This window comes from Rutilus rutilus (genome assembly GCF_951802725.1).
Source record: "Rutilus rutilus genome assembly, chromosome: 16".
Taxonomy (NCBI): domain Eukaryota; kingdom Metazoa; phylum Chordata; class Actinopteri; order Cypriniformes; family Leuciscidae; genus Rutilus; species Rutilus rutilus.
The window spans coordinates 37,604,646-37,617,145 of record NC_140224.1 but is presented as its reverse complement, the minus strand read 5'-3'; the positions used below and the strand labels follow the sequence as shown (position 1 = coordinate 37,617,145).

The following is a 12,500-nucleotide window of genomic DNA, read 5'->3' as shown; positions in this document are numbered from 1 at the left end:
ACAAATATATAAAACATTCTTCAATCAAGATACATTTCCATCTCCTTCAATATTTAATGATTGAAGAACGTTTACTTCAGTGATTATAGAGTTTGCTTACTTCTTCCTCATTTAGATTTGTGTTTGAGAGCTTCATTTGATCAGGAAAGTATTAGATCATGTGACTGACACTGAACTCTGAGTGCAGTGAGTGAGACAGTATGCAGTATGTAACACTTCATACAGTAGTGTGTTACACTGTCACATGACCTCATCAATGAGTGACATCAGTTACCTGGAGATAAAAAGCATTTTCGAATCAAATAAGACAGCTGATATGACTTCCTGTTTGTCGAGCACGTTGCATTGTGGGATAGAGTATTTGATGTTGTCGTTCATACTGCATACTCCTGTATGTTAGTGTGGTTATCGATCTGAGCATCGTGATGCAGATGAGTTTCTATGTGTCATTAACTGTGCCTTTTTTTCTTCTCATGGGACACAGAAATTCATGATGAAGGTAGGAGTCTGTGTGTGTGTGTGTGTGTGTGTGTGTGTGTGTGTGTGCGTCCCTGTTGTTGTTGTGCGTCCTGTCATCACAGTCATGTGATGTAGTGTAATGTAGCTGTACTGTGAGCTAATTCCAGTGAGACGAGAGTGAGCACTGAAGTGAGTCTAATGAGAAAATAAAGGTCCTGTTCTTCCTGTCCTGAAGCATTACTGCAGCCATTACCTGACACACACACACTCGCAGCCGTAAGAGAGCCATTAACACACACACACACACACACACAGGAAGTGCTGATTCCCAGGAACATCAGCCCTCACCATGGAAAAACACTCACACATTCTTTGTTCTTTTATGGCATGTAAATTGCAATTTGTGTCCTTATACTGTATATACAAATGTTTTAAAATTAGTTTTATAAAAATCCTATTAAATATACTGTATATAAATGTTATAATTTGATAAAAAAATATATTTTTGTGTGTAAATTAGTGTATGTGTGTGTGTGTTTAGGGTTGTTTTGTGATTCTGCTGTGAATCAGTGAAGTGTCATATTGATTATGAATCACATTCACTGAACAGTCAGTTTGTATCAGTGATCGATGCTGTGTGTGTGTGTGTGTGTGTGTTTCAGACCGCGCAGGGCGGAGGTCACCGGACGCTGCTCTACGGTCACGCGGTCTTACTGAGACACTCCTACAGCGGGATGGTGTGTGTTACTCTGATGACACGTCACACGTGTGTGTGTGTGTGTGTGTGTGTGTGTGAGGTTCATGTGTTGATGTGTTTCTCTCTCCAGTATCTGTGCTGTCTGTCTACGGCTCGCTCGTCCACTGACAAACTGGCTTTTGATGTGGGGCTTCAGGAAGACACAACAGGTGATGTCACTTCCTGTTCACATTCCCAGCTAAAAGTCATTATGTGCTGGTCATATTTAATCACAAAATCAGGAGAAAGGAATAAAAACAATGAGAATGAAATGAAGAGTTTGTTTTGTTGCAGTGTGACATTATTTTTATTATCATGAATGATTCTCACTGTCAGACTGAAGGGAATCATGGGAACGAAAAACAGACCCAAGAGTTAAAACAGAACACAGAGAGGTTGAGGGTTTAGAACAATTTTCACCCAGGAATTGCCATTAAACTTCTCAAAATTACAAATAAATGGCAAGTAACACACTGAATCATAAGTGAACTTTTAACTAGAAAGACTAAAATAGTATTTTCTTGTAAAAAACGAACTTCAAACTTTATGGGAACGTTTCTTTTGAATGTTCTCTGAACGTTCTGGAACAAGCAGTAACATAGTAGTAACAAAACGCCAGATGAACGTCCAACTAAAACGTTCCATGAATGATGTATAAATAATCTTTTTGTGCTTAAGTTTTGAGAACATTATTAAAGACCAGATAACTTTGAACAAACATTCTATCAATGTTACTGGAAGAACGTTTGTTCATAACTTTGAGAGAACGTTCTGAAAATGTGTGCATGTTCCTCATGCTCTCTGACTCATGATGTGATGGCTGTAAAGGATGCTTGTAGATTTATAACGATACGCGTGTTGCATGTGCAGGTGAGGCGTGTTGGTGGACCATCCACCCGGCGTCCAAACAGAGGTCAGAGGGCGAGAAGGTGCGCGTGGGGGACGATCTCATCCTGGTCAGCGTGTCGTCGGAACGTTACCTGGTGAGCGTTAACACAATCAAACCCTGATGTTAGTCCAAGATCTCCTTCACATTGATTCATTTAGCACACACTTTTATCCAAAGTGACTTACGGATGAGGAATACAATAAGTGTTCATCTTAAAGATGCAGTGTGTTATTTTGGCGGCCTCTAGTGGTGAGGTTGCGAATTGCAACCAACAGAAGTTACGGTGGCCGACAGGAAGTGATGTCGTCGTCTGAGACAGCAGAGAGTAGCCAGTTAAACAATGAGGTTTCTTTATAAACATTAAGAAATTAAATTGATTTAATTATTCAGTAAAACAAAATGTTATTGCGAATATTATTGTTACTTGTTCATCATTGTGTCAGTGTTTTATTCGCTGACTTTAGCCTAGCTTCTCTGCACAAAGAACAACAGAGTGACGAAACGTGTTTGTCCGTTCAGGGCCACCGTAGAGACATGTGGATGTAAGCGGACCCACGGTGTGTAGACAGAAATGGCTCATTCTAAGCTAATAAAAACATAACGGTTCATTAAGTAAGGTCTTTATACACCACTGAAAACATAGTTATGTGTATGATATTGCATTTCTGTCAACAGATCCTCCTTAATATTACACAATGCATCTTTAAAGAGGCAATAAACATCAGAAATATAATACAGTAGTATACAGTAGTAATACAGTTTCAGAATTCAGACATCATTCAGAATAGTAACAGCTAGATGTGCTTCTGTCTTATTAAATCTCTTCAGTGTTTGAGTGACAGCTCTGATCTCTGTTCCAGCACTTGTCGTACGGTAACGGTAGTTTACATGTGGATGCGGCTTTCCAGCAAACACTGTGGAGCGTCGCGCCGATCTGCTCCGGCAGTGAAGTGGCTCAGGGTGAGTGAGTGAGGGAGTGAGTGTGTGAGTGAGTGAGTGTGAGTGTGTCTGTGTGATTAAGTGATTAAGTGAGTGAGTGAGTGAGTGCTTGACTGAAATGTCACACTGCGTTCCACTTCCTGGTCATTTAATCGGCAACATGTGTTTCAGGCTTCCTGATTGGTGGAGATGTTCTGCGGCTGCTGCATGGTCACATGGACGAGTGTTTGACCGTCCCGTCAGGAGAACATGGAGAAGAACAACGCAGGTCAGAATTCAGAGACGACTTAAAAATCCTTAGGCATTTTTATAAAGAATATAGGCAACACTTTACTCTAAGGTTTATTAGTTAACATTAGTTAACAACATTAGTTAGCATGAACTAACAATGAACTGCACAAAGATTAACAAATACAGTAACAAATATAGTGTTCATGGTTAGTTAATGTTAGTTAATACATAAAATATAATGTTAACTAATGAACCTTATTGTAAAGTGTTACCAGAATATACGTTTTTGCTCTGAAATATTTTATCAGATAGAAATTGAGAATTCTTGTTCCTCATCCAGTAAATCATGAAAAACTGGTAAAGTAATGTAAATTCATGGGTTAAAAAGCACAGGAACACTGAAGAACGTTCAGCTTAGATGCTGATATTTATAGTCCAGAAACTCTTGAGTGTCGGGCCTTTAAATACTGTTGTGGTAAATGGGGTGAAAGGGTTGAGAAGCTCTGGGTGATGTGGAGATGCTTGAGACGTGTGTATCTGGACGGCTGATGGTCAGCTGTGTGAGTAGAGGTTGATTAAACACTCCTGATGGTTTTGGTTTCAGCACTCTGAGGGTTTCAGTCTTCCTCTGAGGTCGACCGCTGGGGTCGGATGTTGTTGGCATTCCTGTAAAGAGCTCAGAGATCTGGACAGTGTTGGGCAAAAGTAATGCATTTCAATATTGTGGTACTAATTACTTTTTATGGAAAGTAATGTGTTGCTTTTTCTCACCTGGCTGAGGCTTGATCTCTTTAATGCTGTGATGCATTCAACAACATAGTCTATATAACACACAACTTCAGTTTATTTTAGAAACACATTTAGAATATATTTGATTCTGAATAAATATTCCCTGACTCTTTCCTCTGTTCGCTCATTTGTGCCTAAGTGACTGCGTTAGGGAGAAGTGAGAGAATTTTAATTCAGTACTTTAAAAATGTTTAAGCAATTTAATTAAACTAAAATGTAACGTGCATTACTTTTTTAAAGCAGTAACTCAAATATTAATGAATACATTTATAAAGTAATGCATTACTTTACTCGTTATATCAAAAAAGTAATCTGATTACATAATGCATGTTACTTGTAATGATTTACTTTACTCGTTACATCAAAAAAGTAATCTGATTACATAATGCATGTTACTTGTAATGATTTACTTTACGCGCTATATCAAAAAAGTAATCTGATTACTTACGGCACCTTACTTTTAATGCATTACTTTACTCGTTACATGAAAAAGTAACCTGATTAAGTAATGCACGTTACTTGAAATGCGTTACCACCACAACACTGGATCTGCATATACATTTGTCCTCATATCTAGAAATCTAAATCAAATCAAAGAGGATCAAAATAAAAGTATCTAATGTGCAGATCCTGAATGAGGAGTTTGATCATCCTGATGTTGTAGAGCAGAAATAGGAAAATAATCCAGCCTTGACTTGCATTATAAGAGGGAGATGAGATGCAGAGTATGAGGCCTTCGACATGTTCCTCTGGTGTCTTCTGTGGTATCGCAGTGCTGGTTCTGCTGATGCTGAAGTAGGACGTTCACTCGTTCTTCAGCAGAAACAGAGGCTCGGATGAGAGTCTCTCGGGTCTCGTGGTGAGGTTATGTGAGACAGAATGAGATCTCGTGTGATTGTATGTGTGCTGCTGTAATTACAGAAACACCTGTCCTCTCTGGGACATCAGACGGATATAAATGTGTTATCCTGTTCTTCTCTCTACAGAAAACTATTCAACCCAGAAAGAACTGTTTCAGTTCATTGAGAGATTGAGATCCAGAAAGTTACTTTTAAAAGTAATGCATTACAATATTGCTTTACTCCCAAAAAAAGTGACTAATTGCATTACTTAGTTACTTTTTATGAAAAGTAATGCGTTACATTACTTTTGTGTTACTTTTCCTCACCTGGGCTAGGCTTGCTTGCTTGTTTTTTAATAACAAAAAAATATATATCTATTTTCGGCAAATGTTAAGGCCCTTTCACACCAAAAGTGAAGTGAATAAGCCTCAGGCTGAAGGAAATGCATATTTACTCCTGTACAGTAGAGGGCGCCGCTCAAACAAACCTTTCAGCTGCTCTTCTGTGCTGGATTAAAGAACAATATAAAACAGGAGAAGGAAGTTCAACACTCTAATCTAAAGTAATTTTTGCTTATTAGTATGGTTGAATTAGATCATTGAAGGTCAGCAGCAAAGACATTGGTTAATCAAGTGAGATTAAATACATAAAGTATATTTGTGTAATTTAATACAGTTTTGTGTAAAATTTTGATATTGCATTTTACTTTTTCTATTCATTTTGAGGAATACTGAATGTTTTCGTGCAAGTGAGACGAGTAAATGCATGTTCACATTTAAGGCTGATTTATTCTTCTGCGTCAGACCTGCGGCGGCGCCTCTACGCTGTAGGCTACGTGTTCATTTATACTTCTGCGTCAGACCTGCGCCGGCGCCTCTACGCTGTAGGCTACATGTTCCTTTACACTTCTGCGTCAGACCTGTGCCGGCGCCTCTACGCTGTAGGCTACGTGTTCCTTTACACTTCTGCGTCAGACCTGCGCCGGCGCCTCTACGCTGTAGGCTACGTGTTCCTTTACACTTCTGCGTCAGACCTGCGCCGGCGCCTCTACGCTGTAGGCTACGTGTTCCTTTACACTTCTGCGTCAGACCTGCGCCGGCGCCTCTACGCTGTAGGCTACGTGTTCCTTTACACTTCTGCGTCAGACCTGCGCCGGCGCCTCTACGCTGTAGGCTACGTGTTCCTTTACACTTCTGCGTCAGACCTGCGCCGGCGCCTCTACGCTGTAGGCTACGTGTTCATTTACACTTCTGCGTCAGACCTGCGCCGGCGCCTCTACGCTGTAGGCTACGTGTTCATTTATACTTCTGCGTCAGACCTGCGCTGGCGCCTCTACGCTGTAGGCTACGTGTTCATTTATACTTCTGCGTCAGACCTGCGCCGGCGCCTCTACGCTGTAGGCTACGTGTTCATTTATACTTCTGCGTCAGACCTGCGCCGGCGCCTCTACGCTGTAGGCTACGTGTTCATTTATACTTCTGCGTCAGACCTGCGGCGGTGCCTCTACGCTGTAGGCTACGTGTTCATTTATACTTCTGCGTCAGACCTGCGCCGGCGCCTCTACGCTGTAGGCTACGTGTTCCTTTACACTTCTGCGTCAGACCTGCACCGGCGCCTCTACGCTGTAGGCTACATGTTCATTTATACTTCTGCGTCAGACCTGCGCCGGCGCCTCTACGCTGTAGGCTACGTGTTCATTTATACTTCTGCGTCAGACCTGCGCCGGCGCCTCTACGCTGTAGGCTACATGTTCATTCATACTTCTGCGTCAGACCTGCGCCGGCGCCTCTACGCTGTAGGCTACGTGTTCATTTATACTTCTGCGTCAGACCTGCGCCGGCGCCTCTATGCTGTAGGCTACGTGTTCATTTATACTTCTGCGTCAGACCTGTGCCGGCGCCTCTATGCTGTAGGCTACGTGTTCATTTATACTTCTGCGTCAGACCTGCGCCGGCGCCTCTACGCTGTAGGCTACGTGTTCATTTATACTTCTGCGTCAGACCTGCGCCGGCGCCTCTACGCTGTAGGCTACGTGTTCATTTATACTTCTGCGTCAGACCTGCGCCGGCGCCTCTATGCTGTAGGCTACGTGTTCATTTATACTTCTGCGTCAGACCTGTGCCGGCGCCTCTATGCTGTAGGCTACGTGTTCATTTATACTTCTGCGTCAGACCTGCGCCGGCGCCTCTACGCTGTAGGCTACGTGTTCATTTACACTTCTGCGTCAGACCTGCGCCGGCGCCTCTACGCTGTAGGCTACGTGTTCCTTTACACTTCTGCGTCAGACCTGCGCCGGCGCCTCTACGCCTCTATGTTAATAATAATAATAATAATTCGTTACATTTATATAGCGCTTTTTCTGAGACCTCAAAGCGCTTTACATAGATGGGGGAATCTCCTCAACCACCACCAATGTGCAGCATCCACTTGGATGATGCGACGGCAGCCATATTGCGCCAGAACGCCCACCACACACCAGCTTACTGGTGGAGAGGAGACAGTGATGAAGCCAATCAGTATATGGGGATGATTAGGAGGCCATGATGGACAGAGCCGTGTCCGTGTTGACATGAAGAGGGAGCATGTGAAACCTGAGGGAGGGGTTCTAGCAGACCAATCACAGCGTCAGGGTACGCGCGCTACACACAGCCTACGACCCAGCTACGGCGTGAGTTCAACGCAGAAGTATAAATTGGGCTTTAGTCTAGAACTAGAACAACCATCATGTTTACACACACACACACACCTCCTCACTTTATTTCTCTCAACATGGGGACAGGAGAGCTGTCAGTCAATAAATGTGAAAAAGTAACTAGCGTTATTTATTTGAAAAAAGTAATCTGATTACGTAACTCAAGTTACTTGTAATGAGTTTCCCCCCACACTGCTCCTAAAACTCAACAGACACTTAAAAATAAAGTGAAAACTGAATATAATCTGGAGTCTGTGTAATGAAGGCAAGCTGATAAGAGCTGTGCGTGTAAACCTCACTCCCCTGATCTCAAGAGGCACGCTAGCGACTGACGCTGTAGAGACTGATGACTTTAGCGTGCTTGTTAGCGCCAGTTCGAGGAGGACCGGTTACATAAGCACCTCAGCTTCACATATAAGAAGTCTTGATTTTCTCTTTAACTGTGTTTCTCGGCACCGGCGGCCTTGAGCGAGTCACGTCTGCTTTTGAATGCATGATGAATTCAAAGAAGCTTTTATCCATCCGTCTCTTTTAACTCGAATAAGAGTTGTTGCATGAGTGTTACGCAAGCGTGTTGTGAGGAGCGCTGCATTGTGGGATGTGTGGAGGTGTGTGTGTGTTTCTCTCGCAGCAGTAGATGAAGCAGAAACGCTCCCAGTGCACATCATGTCCCAGTCGCAGACAGTGGTTCCTCTGCAGTTTGAGGTCAGGCGGACACATCGTGCTGAATGACGTCTTCACAACCGTCGTGTGTGTTCTCACATGTTTTGATGCACGTCTGCAGTCTCAGCTCTGCTTCTCAACCTCCAGCTGCCTTCAAGAATCTCACACACAATATTAGTGTTTTAATGTGCTGGGTTTTGATTGGTGCTTTGCTGTTTGCTGCACAGGAAGTGACGTCATTATTGGTGTAAATAAAGGCTATATAATATGTAATATTTATAATATATGCCCTCTCATATTGATTTTCAAGGGCATTTTTACCTTTCATGAGGGCTTTTTATCCAGCTATATAAAATTGTGTGAATCCATAAAATAAAATAAAACAAAATAAAATACTTTAGTTGAATAATTTATCTGAAATTATAATTAATTTGACAATCAGAACAATTATGGCTGTTAATTATAAAATCCAATGAACACCAAATACAAAGGTAAATAATGTTTTCAAATGTTGAACCGAGGCATTTTTACCTTTCATGGGGGATTTTTTCCAGCCATATAAAATTGTGAATCCATAAAAAAATAAAAAATAAAAAAATATATATATATAATAATAAAAATAAATAAAATAAAAAAATAAAAACAATTTATCTGAAATTATAATTAATTTGACAATCAGAACAATTATGGCTGTTAATTATAAAATCCAATGAACACCAAATACAAAGGTAAATAATGTGTTGAATTGTCTCTGAGACTGATCTATTATTACATCTGACGACACACACCACTAACACACACGAGTTTTGCATCATTGACTCTGTTATTTTCCTGTTTATTACTGTGAATCTGCTTTGAAATGATCTCTATTGTATAAAGCGCTGTAGAAATAAAGAGGACTTGACTAGTTTGAAGTATTTTGCTCAGAGCTCTGCTTCGTTTGTTGATTCTGCTTTCATTATTCTGTTTAAAGCAGAAGTGGACGAATATAGTCTGATATGAAGAGCTGCTATTCAGTGTGTGGTGGTGTTTTTGTCTCTTCAGGACGGTGCATTACGAGGGTGGAGCCGTGTCCATCCACGCCAGATCCCTGTGGAGGCTGGAGACGCTGCGAGTCGCGTGAGTGAACACCTCAACACCTGATCTGGACATGAGCTCATCTCTATTCTCCACTGAGAGCTGTTCAGCTCAGCAGAAACACTCAGTGCATCAGCGAATCACATGCATTAGGTTGCATTTTTACTATTTACACTGCCAGTCAAACATGTGGAAGAATTATGATATTTTTAAGTTTTATAAAGAGTCTCTTCTATTTGATCAGAAATACAGTAAAAACTGTGAAATATTATTACAAGTTAAAACCGCTGTTTTCTGTGTGAAAGTGTAATTTATTCCTGTGATCAAAGCTGATGTTCAGCATCATTACTCCAGTCTTCAGTGTCACATGATCCTTCACACATCACTCTAATATGATGATTTGATTTAGTTCTATTTTTAATTCACACTTTTAAAAATGCACGTGACATTTCTGATTTCATGGGTCTTTACTGATAAAGTAGAGCACAGACTCATGTTTGACCCTGAAAGAGCCCATGATGCCGCAGTGATGATGTCATCGGGTCTCAGGTTTGACCCTTCTGGCAGCAGAAGCAGCGTTTGTTCCCATGAAGCCTTTAATTACACACTGCAGGACGTCTGACTAAAAATAATCGGAGGACGCTGAAGTTGGAAGCGTTTTATCAAAAGTGGCATTTTGGGGTTGGGGCCAAATTCTGGAGCAGGAGCCCGGCACAGGTCTACTTCTGCTTCTTCATCATAAGCATCAAAGCTGCGTACACGTCATTCTACTCGTGCTGTTCCCAACCTGTAAGAATCCCTTGAGACGCTGTTTGTCTTGGAAGAGTACAGTTATCAGATCCAAAACGCTAAATTAATTCACCATGAAAGTATCAGAACATATGACTCATGCGCTATATATATATATAAATACAGTCAAACCAACATTTATTCAGACGCCTTCAACATTTCTCACATCATCACAGTTTATTCACTATAAAATATGAGCAGAACTCAGTTGATATTTGACTGGTTTTGTCCGTCCTTCTGTTAGACTGTCTTACACATGAATTATGTTGAATATCTGTCAGCTGTTAAATTTAACTACACAATTAGATAATACCAGTTTAGCTCAACCAATCACCAAGCAATGCTTCATTGTGTTCAGTCTGTGTGTAAAAAGAGCATTAGCAATTAAAGAAAACACACTTCAGCAAAACATGATCAGCTCAAAGTGTCCCAATCATTTCTGTTCCCAAATTTTATACGTTTTACTGGTAGAATGAAGAATTATTGGGTATAATATGTCACAGTTTACTTTATTTTGCTCTCCTCACTTACGTAAATGAACTATAGTGTCCTGATCACACTAGTGAAAAATATACAAAATGATATCTGGTGTCTGATAAATGTTTGGTTTGAGTGTGTATATATGTGTGTGTGTGTATATATCTGTGTGCAGGTGGAGCGGCAGTCACATCCGCTGGGGTCAGCCGTTTCGCTTGCGTCATGTGACCACGGGGAAATATCTCAGCATGATGGACGATCAAGGGCTCCTGCTGATGGACAAGGAGAAGGCGGACATCAAATCCACGGCTTTCTGCTTCCGTTCCTCAAAAGTGAGACTGACGATAACCTGAGCTTCTAATGCCTCATTATCAGATCACTTCATTTGCATATGAGTGAGAATGTAGATTAAGATCCTGAATTTGAATTGGATTTGTGTCAGGAAGCAAACAGGATTGAATGGAAGCCACATCAGGAAAAAATCATGCTTTAGTAAATCATAATTATGACAAAAAGTCAAACTAAGTCATTATTATATTTGAAAAGTCAAAATTATGACATAAAAAGTCAATTTAGACTTTAATCTCGTAATTTAGATTTTTTTCTGTAATAATTATGACTTTATCAATATTATCAACATACAGTGGTGGCCAAAATTATTAGAACACTTGGTATATTTAAGAGGTTTAGTTGTTATTTTCCAAGAGGAAATATATTGACACTCTGCCAGAGATGCTGTAATCAGTGCAAAGGTGGACACACCAGATATTACAGTTAAAAGTGGATAAAAACAGTACGACTCACTTCCTCTGATATTTGTTGTGCTCACAGCAACCATCTGCATGTTTCATGAACATTATGAAATGAAATCATGTTTTGGAGGCAAAAAAAGGTCAATATTTTCAGATCTGTCTGGTGTTCTAATAATTTTGGCCACCACTGTAATATGTCATAATTATGGCTTAGAATATCATAATTTTGACTTTTCATCTCATAAATATGACTTAGTATGTCATAATTTAAATTTTGTATTAGGATTGAGAATTATAACTGTAGAAAGAATAATTGTTGGCTGCTAATTGGCTGTTTTGTCACGAGTTTAGAGAAATATGAGCAGAAATGTGTTTTACATATCAGGTATTAAAATGTAATTTTTATTATTCGTAATTGTGTTCATAATTAATACACATTTTTTATGTTTTTTCATTTTAACGATTGATATTTTGATGAGCTACACTGTTGACCTAATATATCAAATTTCAAAATGTAACTATATCATCCATCTCTAATATTAAGATATTATAAACATTAACATCATGATTTTCTGTAAAGCTGATTTGAAATAATGTGTGTGTGAAAAGAGAGACATTCGACTTGACTTATGATGTCTTCCTGTCACTTGAGTTCAACTTTCTGAGTTGAGAGCTATTAAAGTCGAATTGAACTCAGTTTTTAAATGTATATTTTTGCTGAACTCTTCTCAGGTCAGCATGAGTGTTTACCCATGATCCTCTGCTCCCTGTCCTGCAGGAGAAGCTGGACTTTGGCCTGAGGAAGGAGGTGGATGGGATGGGCGTCCCAGACATTAAATACGGAGACTCGGTCTGCTACATCCAGCACGTGGACGCCGGGCTCTGGCTCACATACCAGTCTGTGGACGCCAAGTGTGCTCGCATGGGCGGCGTCCAGAGGAAGGTGAGGACGTCACCGGCATTCACCAGCAGAATTAACAACTGATGTGTATACAAACAATTAAATTGCACATAAGGCAGTTTTTATTATAATAAAAAAAAGTATGACATAATTATATATTTTTCTAGCCTAACTATCGATGTTTATGCTCACTGAAAGGCTTTTCTGAGGTAAATTGCGTGACATTATTGTTCTCAAGCAGTTTTATTGACGTCTTTCCTCGAT

At 40.4% G+C, this 12,500-nt stretch overlaps 1 protein-coding gene across 1 annotated transcript in view; it reads left to right on the top strand.

Moving 5' to 3' along the window:
* Positions 1 to 12,500, top strand: part of ryr2a (ryanodine receptor 2a (cardiac)) — a 152,310-nt gene that overhangs the window by 45,325 nt on the left and 94,485 nt on the right. Inside the window, exons 5-13 of the mRNA XM_084435238.1 lie at positions 485 to 499; positions 1,122 to 1,196; positions 1,287 to 1,365; positions 2,066 to 2,178; positions 2,945 to 3,044; positions 3,195 to 3,291; positions 9,285 to 9,359; positions 10,759 to 10,915; positions 12,114 to 12,278. Coding sequence (XP_084291364.1) covers positions 485 to 499; positions 1,122 to 1,196; positions 1,287 to 1,365; positions 2,066 to 2,178; positions 2,945 to 3,044; positions 3,195 to 3,291; positions 9,285 to 9,359; positions 10,759 to 10,915; positions 12,114 to 12,278 — 876 coding nt within the window. The remainder of the gene's footprint in view (positions 1 to 484; positions 500 to 1,121; positions 1,197 to 1,286; positions 1,366 to 2,065; positions 2,179 to 2,944; positions 3,045 to 3,194; positions 3,292 to 9,284; positions 9,360 to 10,758; positions 10,916 to 12,113; positions 12,279 to 12,500) is intronic.